The following is a 15542-nucleotide window of genomic DNA, read 5'->3' on the forward strand; positions in this document are numbered from 1 at the left end:
GCAATTAGATTTGAGCAGATTGATGAAGAACCGTGTATGAAATACTAATTTGTTTTCAGCTTATTTCACTTTTTTTTTATTCAACTAAAATAGAACTCCATCTGTACTTTTCTACTTCAATGAGTACCATATACGATATGCATTTTGTGTCTGCTATGAAATCATCACTTTGTGGTGAATACATATACTTTATTTTCTATTAAACTAAACAGTTATTTTAAACTATTTATTGGAAGTCTAAATATTGCCTCTCTGGTAGGTTCATTAGTCTTGTTGGCCAGGCGCAGTACGTTTCCCATACAAGGGACTTTTAAGGCGTCGTCAACTCGGACGCTCACTGTTTTGACTTATTTGGATTTATCCTGGGTGCTGTAAATATAAGCGTCCTTACATTTTTTGGGGAATTTTATACCCAATTTTTTTTTTCTCGGAACTTGGAATTGTCCAATCATTTTTGGTGGCCTGTCCCATTGCTAAAGCAGATTAGCTTTAGCATTAACACAGTGTCCTTGCCCTCTGAAGTGTGTTCTGTGAGCCACCCTTGTTCATCTGCATTTATCAGTGGAGCTCTGCAGTCATTGCACTTATAGCTAGTGCAGACAGACTGCAGGTGCCCAATCAACCAGATGCGTCATTGTTTTACAATAGGGGGAACCCTACTGGTTGAAGCCCTCCATGCCTGTATTATGCTAATGGCTAATTGTGCCTTGTCTTCTGGAAGTCGCACCATAGTTCGCTTTGGTACAGTGAGGATTTCATTCTGGACCAAGGGACACGTCAGTGCACCGAGCTTCAGCTATTCTGGAAGGCCTGGATATATTTTATTTCTGTAATAATTAAAATGTAAATCTTGAACCCCATTTCAAAGTGCACCCAATGAAATAAGTGTTCATTTAATTATATTTTGCCCTTGCTAGTTAGTATTCTGTTACTGAAGAACAACATATGATTGCCAAGTCATTACAGCATTCCAACTGCGGCTGTACACTCCTGAATTCAGTCCTTCTTTCATCCCTCTTTTTCATCGTTCTCTCACTCTGGCTTTTGATCTCTTTCGCTCTCTCCCATTTCTGTCTCTCCAATCATAGTCTCATTTGGTGCTGTGATGCATAAGTGATTTCACAGTGGTTTGTATCTCTCCCTTTCTCTCACACACCCTCCCTCTGTCTCTCAGGGCCCTGCTGGACGGTCAGGTCTTCCAGGAGCAGATGGTATTCCTGGACCTCCAGGTACCATACTGATGCTGCCGGTAAGTCCACCTTCACTGCAGAAACCAAAGAATAAGTCAACCCTAACAAGTAGTTTAGTCTTATATTTAGATTTACCTTATTTCTGCTGTTTTTTTTTCTAAGCATGACAAAAAGATTGCCAATGAGGTGTGACAGTTTGATTCATTTCTAGATTTTCCAATGGGATAAGACAGTTTCACTTGACAAGCAAAAAGTAATTTTAAACATTAATTTTAAACAATTTAAAACATTATTTTCTATTTGATGGGAGGGGGGGGGGAGATTTTAAGTCTCATTACAAGATTAAAACACTTGTAAAAAACAAACTTTTTTTACTGTTACTTCCTGTCCCATAACCTGTCCTGTCCTGTCACATAACCCAGAGATACCCTGGGTTAAATAATGCACAGTGAAGAAAGATGAACTCTCACAGATCCCTAGGCTCATAATTGGCAATATTCTCATTTGACAAAAATATTTTACTGTAGGTTCCACCTTCTCAGGATAAAGTAATTTTCACTGTATTATAGCTTAAATGACAAGTAGGACTATACTCAGTGAATGCTATACTCTTACTGTAATCATCAATATCTAAATCGATCTAAATATTCTGCCATAACATTTTAGTTGTACTTACTATACTTAAGTCAGTCTGCCACTATACAGAAATTAGCTGAAGGGGAAAAGCTTTTATTTTGACCGGCCCAAGCAAATGACCCTTATGAGGCAATATCCATGTATCCACTTTCTCTTAGACTTTACTTTTTCATGGAACCACCTTCTCATAAAACAGACCGTTAACAATGGCAAACAAGTCCTCCCCCTGTCCCTCCTATCGCTGTCTGTGAGGGATCAGTGTGGTGCTCAGCAGCTTAATAACAGCTTTAACGAGACTGCTCCCTTGGAGGGAATGCTAATAGGGGGTTGAGTTAATCTCCTGTTTCCGGACAGTTCCGTGCTGGCGGCGACGGGCAGAAAGGCCCTGTGGTGTCTGCTCAGGAGGCCCAGGCTCAGGCGATCCTCTCTCAGGCTCGGGTGAGTAGCAATGCACTGTGGGTAATCCGGGCCAAACGGTCAGGCGAGCGCATTACGAGTGGTGAGGCCTGGCCTTTATCGGCGCCAGTGGGTTTGTCTGGCCTCAGGTTTAGAGAGGGCGAGATGCTCTCTGCGGCCCAGGGCAGGGCGCATGTTCAGGGTGTCGTTAAACCCGTCACAGGGGCCCGTGACCTCAGTGTGGCCCCCTGGAACAGGTGTCGGACGGAAGCACAGCACAGGAATTCAGCCAGTTAGCCAGCTTTGAATGTTCAAGCACTGCTGCTTTTTTAAGTGTTAATGTTGAGAGAAATTTAGAAAGCACAGCTATCCCAGAGTAACTACAGAATCACTTGGTAACAAACAAGCTAGTACAAATAATAATCTTTATACACTTGCATGGCACCACTACACACCTAAGAACTGTGCATAGAGGTTTCAATGATTATATTACATTATAATTTTTTATTGTGTGAGTAGGCACTTAAGCCCATCGTATGTCTACTCTCATGAGAGCATCTAGATCATCTAGACCTTCCTGTATAACACACTGTCAATTAATATTCTTGCCATTGAAATAAAGCACTGAAGTAGTTAAAGGGATTGTACAGCCATTTGGTTTTACGCATTCCGATGTGTTCATTCCATATTTGAACACATGTCTTCATATATATTTTATCTATATTTTCATTGTGGGTAGAAAATATACAGGAAAATATATTTGCTCATTAAACGAGTCGTGGGCTAAATAAATTTAAGAGTCTCAGGACACGGTTGCTTTTTGTGGGAATCTGGTATGGCTAGGTATGGTAGGGTGGCATGGGTAGGTGGACCGAGTTTTGGCTAGCGTGAGAGAAGGCAGTTTCTCAGACGCCTGCATGCCTGACAGGCATGCATCGGCCAGACTGCCCCCCAGACACCTAGTCCTGACAGCTTATTTATGGTCCCCACAGCTCGCCATGAGGGGTCCCCCAGGACCGATGGGACTGACAGGAAGGTCCGGACCTGTGGTAAGTCTCTCCCCTTCTCCCGGGCACGTTCTCCGCCGTGCTGACCGTCGAGAACCGCCGCGCCGCGCTCCACGTCCTCCGGCCTGCACAGCGTGGGTTCCCCGTTCCTCGCCGGTCGGCCAGCTCCGGCGGCCCGTGGCGCGGAGGCCCCGTTGGCCGCGGCGACATGTGTTTTTTCCATAAGGGGCACGTTATTTACGAGCGGTGTGTCGGTTCCTTTAGCGCACCGGGTTTATGGCTGTTAGTCAGCGCATAATTCTGTCGGAGGCTTCTCCCGCGCCGTCCTCTTCTCGGGGCATTCTGACGTAAACGCCGCTCAGTACAGTAGCTCTCCTCGGCCCTAATGACCAGGCTACTGCTGTGCATCATCTCTCTAATTCCCCCTTACTCCCTCTCTTCGCAACGGCCAGTTTACAGTAATTCCCACTCAGCTGGGTTGCAGGTTTGCTGGCTGGAAACCAAGTTTGGCCCCTTGGCTATGTCTGAGCTGAGAAGCTATAGGCAAAGCTGCATAGATTATTTTAGAAACCTGGGACTTGGTCATTAACAGATTACAAAGTATTAAGACTTCATATAGAAATGTTACTCTATTATAATGCTAAAAGTATTTAAGTATGCATTTTTTATATATTTATTTACTTATTTGGCTAACATCCTTGTTAACAGCATTTGAAATGTTTTTTGATTGACATCACATTTAAAGTCATAAGTTTAAACATTTAAAGTCCTGGCAGCAAGCCCAAGTATATCTTACTATCAATATTTGCGGTGCATATATTCCTGTAGATCTCCTTAGAGACGAGAGCTACTAAACAAGTAGAAAATACAGAACACAAGCAAAAAGTGACTTTTACACGTTAATTATGTGATGCTCAACTTTATTTTGTATGCATAAGACAGCACTGTACACTGCTGGACTGATCTTGATCCCATTATGAAATACCAAGAGGAACATCTGACCAATTGGAACACCATCTTCGTAATTACCTTGGCATGCTTGCATTTAGAAGGACCTGAGATCTGCTCTGTGACTGGAAATGGGAATTTGCGAATGGAGCTTTAAGGGACGGACCCCCCTCTAAATGTTCACCAAGAAAATGGTTTGCATGTTGACCATGTCATCATTGCTGTACATTTTACGAAAACTTGCTAACAGTGTTTGCTAACAGAGGAAGACTTGGGGGGTTACTGTTAAGTGTCTCTCTCACGCAGGGTGGTCCCGGTGCCACGGGACTCAAAGGAGACAGCGGAGATCCCGGACCCCAGGTAAGACCTCTCTGTCTGTGAGGTTTTACAACTTCCTGCTTCTTCATCATCATTTTTAACTCCCTGCGTTTGCCTGTTGCTTTCCTCCCTGGGGTCACACTGGCACCACTTGAAACAGCCTTGCTAACAAAACAAGCCTCAATTAATAGAACATCGTAACACGCATCTCCAGCTGTTACAAGTAAAACAACAAAAAATATGTAAGAGGGACTGTTGTTTGTTTTTACCTACCTGAATATTATTATTTGCTTTGGGAGAAATGACGGCAAGTAAGCGTGATTTTAAAAAATCAAGTGGAACAAGCTTAAAAGCTTAAAACCATTAAAGATCAAAGTAAAACTTGACGTAAAAATGTAAAGGTGCTGATAAAATGACCATTTGCGAGGAATCCTCAGTGCTTATCACCAAAAAAGATTTCCGAGGAATGTGGGACTGGTCTCAATTATGGTCTGTTTTAGGGCCCAAGGGGAATCCAAGGACCTTCTGGGCTGCCAGGAAAATCTGGAAAGAGGGTAAACACATTGCATATGACACTGACACCTTTGTTCAGTGTTGAACTCACCATTGTTCACTACTGTTTACATGTGCCTCTCTCCGAACTCACGCTAGCGCAACATGGGAAATTTCTCATCATGCCACCAAGTCTCAACTTATTTAACATTGCAACACTTACCTCCTTTGCAGATTTGGGTAAAATATGTTACAAACATTGTACCAGTTAAATGATGGAAAAGATGCATCAAATTGATTATGAGTGTTTATGTAAAGCATACTTTTAAGAGCCGTTCTTGTAGTATTACTCCCGGTCTAGATTGAAATACACTGTAACCCACAGAGGCATGGTAAATCAATGATTACTCCACCATTTCATGTGCCTGCATCAGGACTTCCGCTCTTTATACTGACAAACTCCTCAAATTGGACACACATTCCCGAGCCAGAACTCTGTATTCTCATGCCAGCCCACCCGGCAGTAAAGTTCTTATAGCTGGCCTGTCTAAAATTTGTAAATAGGTTCCTCACTTCTCCTCATATTTAACAACATGGGGACAACTCACACCCCGGAAGACTCACAATGATATGCTAATAGCAGCGATCCTGATTCTTTTTGGTGCTTTGTATGTGCGTTGCGTTTGTCCGATTCTCATTCTGAATTCTTTCAAAGGGACGGTCTGGAGCTGATGGAGGTAGAGGAATGCCAGGAGAGTCCGGAGGCAAGGTATGACCTCTAATATGTCTGAGGGGCTTTTCTTTACGTCTTATACAGTCAAAATAGGTCTTTTTTATTTTATATTCTGCATGGGCATTTGCATTCCAATAAGCATTCAGGGCTAAAGACTCAGGTCTCTTTTTTGGGGAGCTAGTCAAATTCTTTGCCTGTTTTTCTATGAGGGGTGATGGTACCTCATGTCACCAATGACACATGCATGCGCAATAGTTATTTTTAGTGCCATCAGTAATATGTAAAATATGAAAGACATTCTGAACATTTCAGAACAAGGGTATAAAACACATCCATATCACTATGTCACTGGTGAAGGTAGTATGTTGAAACCGTTGGATCTTTAGCCTTGTCTCTACTGGAAAACATGCTAGGGCTGTGGTAACCCACCCTGTTCCTGGAGATCTGCAGTCTAATAGGTTTTCACTCCCACCCTAAGAATGCATACCAATGCTAAGGATCTGCATTGAGCTGCTAATTAGTAGAGTCAGGTGTGCCAAATTATGGTTGAAATGAAAACCTTTAGGAGGGTAGATACCAGGGACAGGGTTGGTTTCTACTGTTCTAGGGATTATTTACAAAGCTACATATGAAGGTGTTGCACCAGAAACCTTGATGATGGAAGAGCAGCAGAGAAACTGGCTATGTGTCTTGTTGTATTTTATATTCATGTCATTGTTACCATGTCCTTGCAGGGTGACAGGGGTTTTGATGGACTTCCCGGCCTTCCTGGTGACAAGGGCCATCGCGTATGTACTGTACACAATGATACAAAATGGTTTGTATGTATGTGTGTGTGTGGTAAATGCTGTTCCAGAGACACAAAACAATACCTGGCAGGGGTGAGGGATAGAGGAAAAGTGTGAGCAATACACAGGACTGATCACTGAAAAAATCAGGGAGCATTATATTTGAAAATTAACTACGGGGAAGGCATTTAGTTTTAGGGACCAATAACAAGTCAATGGCACCCACAACACTGCTTTATACATGTGCATTATGTCCAAAGACTCCCCATGGGCTTTACAGTATGTTCATGTAATAAATTTGGATTAAGGAGAATCTCTAAAATGGCCGACTTCGTCATCTGCCTGTTGTTTCAGCTTGTCCTAATGTGGTGCTCTCTAACTGATTACTCCTCAACTTTTTCCAATCCGTTTTTCTTTGGCAGGCTTTTGTGCTAGAAGGATGCATTGGTGTGTGCTGGGGGAGGGCCAGATAAACCTCACCGCGCTCCCCATTTAACATGTCAACAGGAACAAACATCTGCCTAGGCCCCCGAGTTTAGATGCTGCCATTTAATAGGCCTGATCTCCCAGTGAGGAAATCAGCCAGCCACAAAAACATTTAGTCATGTTAGCACTGCACCAGCTCTAAATCTGCACTCATAAAATAAACAAATTAATTCAGTTAGTCATTTGCAGGATTCAGCAGCAGTTGACAGACAACTGAAATAACACTAACTCTTCTAAAACGATGACGACAGGCACAGGTGTAGAGACGTTTAAGCCAAGCCACATGTGTTCAAAACGTTAGGCATTTCAAATAATTCCTGTCCGGCTGAGAAATGCAAGCTGGTTTAAGAGAATTGGATAGCAGTAAATATAATTTGTTAAAAATGTAAGTTAAAAATTGTTCAAAAAATGCTAATGCTCATCCTTGAAACACTGGGATTCCGATATACAGATATACAGAATTAGTATTGCGCAGCGCCAACTGGGTCTGCCAGTCCCATGGCTGTTTGAACTCATTATTCAATTTTAGAGTTGAGATTATTTTTTTAAATTGTAGTTAACTCATGAGTGTTACATGAGCAATTTGTTATTTCGCTATTTATAGTGTTATGTTGAAACAATTTTCTCCGCTGTCTCTCAAGCAGAATTTTACTTCATAAAAGCATTTTATAATTAGCGTTGGGTAAACTAAGGTCATGATGAGCGGGACAAATTTTGGAATTTTGATCCCTGCATTTTTCCATGTATTTGGAGTTGGCTTGGCTGCATTCAAACCAACACCAAAGATGGTGACAGCTACCCCAGTGCTTGCCTCCACCCTCTGACCCCCCCCCCCCCACCCCCAAGAACTTTGAGAAGTTTTAACACCACCACTGACAGTAGCACTTGGCAGAAATTTTGGTTTGAGAAAATTGTGGGACCACAGAAAGGGGCCTTTCCAGCAGAGATATTTCCAGGCCCAGCTTTACATTCCTAATCCTTCTCTGGGTAATTACAGGCCACCTCTGAGCAGGCTTGGCTGTGTGCCTTCCAAAGGAGGGCTGTAAATAGTGGCTATTTTCTTAAACAATGCTATAGGCCCAAACCGGTAATGTTGGGAATAACCCATCTTGTCATGTCAGGCAAGGGAAAATATAGTTTCAAATGGAACAAAGCACCTTTAATGGCATCAGTAGTTATTGCAAGGAATAGTGTCAAACTGTTCCAGATTTCCAGTGTGATAACATTTGTTTTCCTCTTGGACCTTACCCAAAACATAAAGTGGTCATGTGGAGCACTGTGTTCTGTTCTGCTGAGGATTGGTGTGTTTCTGTTATAGATCTACCATTCCTGTTCCAGTTCTGACTTTTAACATCTCTTTTTTTGTTTTTAACTGGATCCCGTCTTTCTCTATATTTCTCTCTCAGGGTGAAATTGGACCAATTGGCCCACCTGGATCTCCCGGAGACGATGGCCCAAGAGTGAGTATACCACCCTCCAAAAACAGTATTTTTTAAATTCTCATCCTTCTACCCATCTCACCACTGCCAATTCCCTTCATGTTTGCAGGGAGAAGATGGAGAGATTGGGCCAAGGGGTCTTGCTGGAGAGAGCGTAAGCATGTTTTTTGTATCTGAACCTGACTGAAGGGAGTTGGGCAAAGCACTCACTCAGTTCATCATTGCCGAGTCAACTGGACATGATTTTTTTTTAATTGTTGTTGGATTTTTATGGTGCATGGCTACATAGTTTAGCTGCCAAATCTCTTAAATATAGGTTGCACTTACGTTCTGCTCAACATATTCGAGACTCAAACTCAGTATTCGATTTGATTTTAGGTAACCAAAATATTTCTATTTCTTTTGCCTTTCAGGGACCAAGAGGATTGCTTGGTCCAAGAGGGTCTACTGGTCCACCTGGACAGCCTGTGGGTGCACTTGAATAATTTTCAAAATTTAATTCACATGAAACTTCACCCAGCCCAGTAAATTGGCCTGTACCCATCAACTGTGCTCTATTTCCACAGGGTGTTGCTGGTATTGATGGTCCTCCTGGTCCAAAAGGAAACATGGTAATTTCAGATATGTGTGATTGCATATTTATAAACAGACCTTTATTTCTTTACAAAGAATGACATAGCTGGATGTACATTTTCCTCTAGTTTACCTTAAAAGTTTGAAAGGAAAGTATTTGAGTGGCCATGTCACTGCTCGCTGTTATGTTACCAAAAAGTTTTGTTTTCATACTGTCATGCTTCAAAACATTAGACAGATAATCAGATAATCGACCCTTTCAAACCTTACTGCCAGGAAGGTCAAAGTTCATGAGCTCGCATGAGTGCTTTCAAAGCAGGGTGAAACAGTTTCAAAAATGATGCTGGCGACCATATGGATGGGGCTGTGCGAAAGCCCTGCTGTGTATGTATTACCACCTGCCTGCCACCTGGGGGCGACAGTTAGGTTCCACCCTCTAATATTTACAAAGTAAATGCAGGGCAGGACATTGGCACACCTCTAGGGTTTTTACACCAATGGCATCTTTTCTGTGCCTAAAGGAATGGTAACGAGTTGGAGAGTCTTTGGTTGAAACAGCAGGCCACAAAGCAAATAAACAGAGTATTTCAACATTTTCCCTGTCAGGTTGCATGTTGTTTGCACATGTTTCCCTCTGGCAGTTGAGAAAATAAACACGCGCTGGCTTCTGAATGCTCTTTCAATGACTCATGGAGAGGAGCGTGACGAACAGATGATTGTGGCCGTACGGCTAAAGATGTTAAGACGGCTACCGCACAAGAGCCTGTCCACACAATGCTGTCAGTCTTTTAGAAGTTGTGTTGATGGCCAAAATAAACAATCACGTCTTGTGTTAAAACATACGGCGAGACATCAACACAACAGTAAATGGAAACAAAAACGTTCAAAGCTGAAATTAATTTCTTACACAGATAAGAAAAAAAATGTTCTGGCTCTGGTGCCCATGAAATGTAAGAAGCTGATGATTTTTGGTGTAATACAGCTATGACAATAATTAGTACTTTTGTATTTATATTTATATGCTGCACACTGTAACTTGAAGAGGCTGACACGATGACCTTCAATGACTGAGTGCTTGCAGTGGCAACAAGACTGACATCACAAGAGGCCTGAAACAAAGTTTGATTGTTTAAATCCCTGGCCTGTGATTGGGTCAGTTACACGGCTCCCCTGTTGAATAGGTGGACATGCCACACCTGTTGAGTGTCTCCTGACTACTGTCCACAACAGGTTATCATGTTAAACTGGCAGACACATGCCACACAGATCCCTGGGACTTCACTCCTTTCTGTGACCTCTCAATGTGATGGAAGGCATCATCTTAGCATTGGTTTGACATTAGACTGAATACAACAGCCCTTAGCCACAGAGATACTCAACCGACACAGAATAGTTCTCCTTTTCCTTAAGATATGTCCAGCTATTATATGTATTTATGCAATTTGACAGTCGTGCATGAAAGTTGTCTGTGCAAGTTTCAGTGTGGTGAATTGGCCATTTGATTCATATTTAATTAACTTTATTCCAGCATTCAAATTGTCATTTTCTACTATTTTTTCAAAATCATTCTATTTTTAACATAATGGGTGTTTGAGGTGTACTCAAAACAGCATAATCCCTGCTCTGAGGACATAACTGTACAGCCTTAAACAACTTTTGAAGGTTTGTTTGGTCAGCATTTAAGTTTTTGGACTGATAATTGGTCATTTTTTATTAAATAGAAGAAGCTTTGTCTCTGTTTTGGTTGAAATATTATTTTATAACGGCTCTTGACACTCGTCATGGGTATGGACAATTTATGATTTATCTGAATGATTGCCATTGTTTGGCAACAAAAGTACACATCCACACCCAGAACAGACATTTACGCACACTGAAAATATTTCTGAAAAACTATCACATTTATGAAAGAATATCACATTTTTTTCTTTCATAGGGACCTCAAGGAGAATCAGGACCACCTGGCCAGCAAGGCAACCCCGGAGGTCAAGTGAGTATCAAAAAAAGAGACTTTTGTTTGTTCATCTCCGAAGACCCATTTGACTGTATTTCTATGTTGCAATCAGGGTTAGTATGACTGTAGATGGTCTGAATCATGTTTTCAAGCGTGTGTGTAGCGTGCATGTTTTAAAAAAAAAAAAAATCTCCTTAAGGTAATGCTGGGCACACAAGCATAACGTCTGGCAGTTCTGGGATGTTTGAAAGCATGTAATTCTGATCAGGAAAGCCTCTGGGAGACCAAGGAGGGAGATTGCATACAGTATCTTCCATAGGCCTATTTGCCATGGCCTCTACTAAGTTAAGACAATCTATGGAAAAAAGATTGACATCATAACTGTAACATCAATAAATTGCTTTAGTGGGCCATGACCTTCTCTACTCTCTTGCAACTTGTTATCTATCACTCAAACAAATGCTCTGATCACTAAAACAAGTGGCATCCTCTATTACCATGTTAAACGGCTCAGTTTAATCTGTGTTTCAGGGTCTCGTTGGTCCACAAGGCCCCATAGGACCACCTGGAGAAAAAGTGAGTGTTTGAGGCTTTTCCCCCACCCCAAATGGCCTCTGTTTTTTCACACAGTTTGCAGGCTGACTCCGTAAGTGCTTTAGCAGACTCATTGGTTTTCAAGCTGTGGCTCCCTACTGGCTGACTCACACACACACACACACACAAACACACACATACACGCACACACGCCCACACAGACACAGAAACACACATGTGCACACACCCACACACACACACACACAGTATATACTATGATCATATATATTAGAAAATCATATACTTCAATCAAGACATTGAATTATAATTAACATAATTAATCAGCATTTATCATTGTTTATTTAAATAGAATGTCAAAAGCACAAACTATTGCAGTTTCCTGCAATATGTAGACCCTAATCTGAACAAACTGTTCAGGTGAGTTGTGTTCTGTTCTGTTCTGTAGAAGTGGTCAGGAATAATTTGTTCCTGCAGTAAAACTACCATTCCTGCTTCTGACCTTTAACCTGCCCTTCTCTTTCTCGCCCCCCCCTTCTTTCTCACTCACTTTTTCTCTCTATTTCTCTCCCCCCCAGGGACCTCAGGGCAGAGGTGGGCTCCCTGGCTTGCCTGGTGCGGACGGGCCTCCTGTAAGTCTGTCTCTCACCGTGTGACTGTTGTAATTTGGCCGTCTTTTACTGTGTTACCCTCGGGACACACTGCTCATTCTGTCTGCATAGTTAACTCATCTATAAATTCATTCCGTTGTTTTTGTTTCCTTCTCTTTTTTTGTGGAGGGGGGGGCGGGGGCGTCGTAAAGATTTTGGTTTTCTGTGAATCATTTGCAAAAAGAGGCGGCACGTTGAATTCGTTTTGCTCTGTGCAAAATGTGGTCTACAATTCTTCCACGGGAAGCCGGATATGCCGTTTAGCCTCTTGGCCTTGTAACCGTTCACAATTTCTCATTTAGCAGAGCAGTGCTTTTCAACCGGTGGCCCAGAGGCCTTATTCAGCCTGCCACAGCCCCTTGGTCATTTTATAAATTATACTGATCCATCAGTAAATGTTGTCAGCTTTCCTCCCACTAGTGAGAAAATAATACCTAATATTTATGTATTATTTTTAAGTATGCATCAAGCAGACATCTTTTTTTCCCCACATGTGCCATACGTCTTTTTCACACTGTTTTGTAAATGAAACATGGCAATTGTTTGCCCCACATGCATCATTTTAAAAAAGAATCGCCCCTCCCAGGTTTACGAACGCTAACCTTGACTAAATACTAATGGGAATCTGGAATGGGGGGGAAAGACAACGCGCTAGATTTGTTGCAGGACGGCCAAGGATAAACAAAGCCTTATGTAAATGACATAACATGACATATTGCGAATAATGAGATCAATTATTGAATTACTCATTTCTTTTTTTCCATAGGGTCACCCAGGGAAGGAAGGGCCGGCTGGAGAGAAAGGTGCTCTTGTGAGTGTTTTCCTTTCGTTTCTGCATCTGGACAGCCTTCACGTGTCACAGCACGTCTGCGAGCGAGCTCTGTCTACAAGGACGTCCCCATATGGAGGGGCTCCAGCTGTCACAACAGCAAAAAATTCAGCATAACTGTAAATACAAAAAGAAATGCTAAAAATGTCAAGGGTACTCTGAGGAGATGGAAAATTATCTCAGGTTCCCTCTGTGATGAGTAAAACGGCTACAACGACGGTAAAATAACTCAGGAGCGAGGGCTGAATTTTCTTGGACAATCGGATCGGTGACAGAGCTGTGGTTGAGGTGGCTGTAGATGTTGCTTGTTGCTGGTGTTAATGTGTCTCCAAATAAACTGACGGCTTTGTTTTTGGGATTGTTTTTAGGGTCAGGCTGGTCCGCAAGGCCCCATCGGGTACCCGGGCCCACGTGGAGTAAAGGTACCTCTGAAGTCTGTTGCTCTTGTGATGGTTGTGGTTCAGTGGTATTTTTGCTGTGGGTGACACCGTGATCTCTCTCTCTGACAGGGTGCCGATGGAGTTCGTGGTCTTAAGGGGGGGAAAGGAGAAAAGGTAATTCTATTGTCGGCGTTCATTTCTTGAGTGTGTACGTGCGTCTGTGCACGTGTGTATGTGCGAGCATGTGAGTACAGTATGTACTTGAGTGTGTTTTTCTCTGTATGGATGTATGTATATATGGGATATTTCTGTTGTAACCAAGTTGGATACAAGCATGGTATGTAAGCACATATGGAAATATGTAGAGAGAGACTGAGGAGTTTGGTTAGCTTTCATTCAAAACTGAAGCAGTTTTAGTCAATTAGGCTCAAATGAGCTGTGTTACATTACAACGGGAGTAGGCCCCGGTTCAGGCAGCCAGAGGTATTATGCGAAGGAAATGGATATGACGGCCCTGCCATTTTCCCCAGGTGGTTTGCTAAAGACCCTCGCTGTGGTGTGAGCCTGTCCTTTTTGCCCTTCATCGAGTTTTCCCTGTAAGTCAGCGAAAAGGGGAAGCCGTAGTGGTGTTAGATCGACCACAGACAGCCCGATGCACAGTCGCTGTTGGGAGGCTGCCCGTACATCAGGGGCTCATGCATACAGCATGTTGTGTTTTCATAGCACTTAAGCAAATTCATTTTCGGGGAGAGATTCTGGCTCCAGTTAGTTGGCTGAAGTGCGCGTACAGTGTCTTCAGGAAGTGTTCACCATTGAACAAAATTGAACATTTTGTTCTGTTACTCCTTTAAATACATTTCAATATTTCTTCCTCTTCACAAACACAAATCAACACATTTGTGGTGCAAAAATAATTGTATTGCCGTTTCTTTCTGAAATGAAAGACATTTCTTATTTACAAAAATATTCATTACTTCTTCACAAAAGAGTCATTAGGCCTTTGGCAGCAATTAGTCTTCTTAAGTATGTCTAATGAGCTTTGCACATTTAGATTTTGGAAGTTTTTCCTCATTCCTTCATGCGAGGTTTCTCCAGCTCTGGCAATTTGGATGGAGAGCATCGGGGGACAGCAATTTTCAGGTCATACCGCAGATTTTCGATGGGATTTAAGTCTGGGCTCTGGCAGGGCCAATGCGAAATACAGAACACTTTGTAGTTCTTGCGGTGTCCTTTGGGCCATTGATCTTAGGAACGTGAATCTGTGCCCTGACTGCGGAGCTCTTGCGGACTGAAACAGGTTGCGCTCAAGGCTTTCGCCTGTATTTGTCTCCAACCATCTTGCATTCGATGGCAATAATCATCCCAATCCCTCCAGCTAAAAAGTAACCCCACAGCGTGATGCTGACATCACCATGCTTGAATGGTAGAGATGGTGTCACCAAGATAGAAGCCAAATCTTTGAACTGCTGAAGAGAATGTTGACAGTTTTTTTTGTTTTTTGTTTTAGCTAAAGAGATCTGCACCTTGCCCCTTTCATCCAGTAGCTCAGCACAGTAGCATGGCCTGGTTTTGGTAGTGTCTGGGTTTTGAAATATTTCAAATCCTGGCCGGTTTTTTTATAATCTTCTCCAGCTTTTTACCTCCTAACAACTACATCTGGAAGTTCTACAGGCGAGTCTCTGGTATTCATGACAGCATGACTGGTCTGATCTGCTCCAGTAGATCTATACACCAGTGATACTTATTTGGGATACACCTGGCCCAATTTAAGTTGTAATACAAAGGGTGTAAATATTTATGAATAAGTCATTTTGTAGTTTTTATAATAATATAATTCTTTTGACATCCCAGTACTTTTTCATTTTGACATTATAGAGTTACTTAGTATAATATGAAAAATGAAAAAAGGCATTGTATGTGTCTGGGTGTAAGCAGCTATAGAGTATGTGGGTCTCTGCATATGTGTGTGAGTACATGCATCTATGCACATGACTGTTTGCTTTTGCATGCACGTCTGTGTGTGTGTGTGTGTGTGGAGATGTATACGGGGAAGTATGCATGCTTGTATGTGATACACACATGTACTGAGGAGTTTGTGCACACACACACGTAGTGCTTATCATGGCACAGAGGAATATAATGACTAAGATCAGTGTCTCCCTTCTGACAGC

General features: G+C 42.3%; 1 protein-coding gene across 2 annotated transcripts in view; it reads left to right on the forward strand.

Moving 5' to 3' along the window:
• Positions 1-15542, forward strand: part of LOC135256671 (collagen alpha-1(XI) chain-like) — a 104210-nt gene that overhangs the window by 43397 nt on the left and 45271 nt on the right. For both annotated transcript variants that reach the window (XM_064338667.1, XM_064338668.1), the window contains 17 exons: positions 1175-1249; positions 2181-2264; positions 3215-3271; positions 4484-4537; positions 4996-5049; positions 5703-5756; positions 6455-6508; positions 8401-8454; positions 8543-8587; positions 8847-8900; positions 9000-9044; positions 10943-10996; positions 11492-11536; positions 12091-12144; positions 12929-12973; positions 13360-13413; positions 13501-13545. In XM_064338667.1, coding sequence (XP_064194737.1) covers positions 1175-1249; positions 2181-2264; positions 3215-3271; positions 4484-4537; positions 4996-5049; positions 5703-5756; positions 6455-6508; positions 8401-8454; positions 8543-8587; positions 8847-8900; positions 9000-9044; positions 10943-10996; positions 11492-11536; positions 12091-12144; positions 12929-12973; positions 13360-13413; positions 13501-13545 — 927 coding nt within the window. The remainder of the gene's footprint in view (positions 1-1174; positions 1250-2180; positions 2265-3214; positions 3272-4483; positions 4538-4995; positions 5050-5702; positions 5757-6454; positions 6509-8400; positions 8455-8542; positions 8588-8846; positions 8901-8999; positions 9045-10942; positions 10997-11491; positions 11537-12090; positions 12145-12928; positions 12974-13359; positions 13414-13500; positions 13546-15542) is intronic.

The sequence above is a fragment of the Anguilla rostrata genome, chromosome 6 (genome assembly GCF_018555375.3).
Source record: "Anguilla rostrata isolate EN2019 chromosome 6, ASM1855537v3, whole genome shotgun sequence".
Classification (NCBI taxonomy): Eukaryota; Metazoa; Chordata; class Actinopteri; order Anguilliformes; family Anguillidae; genus Anguilla; species Anguilla rostrata.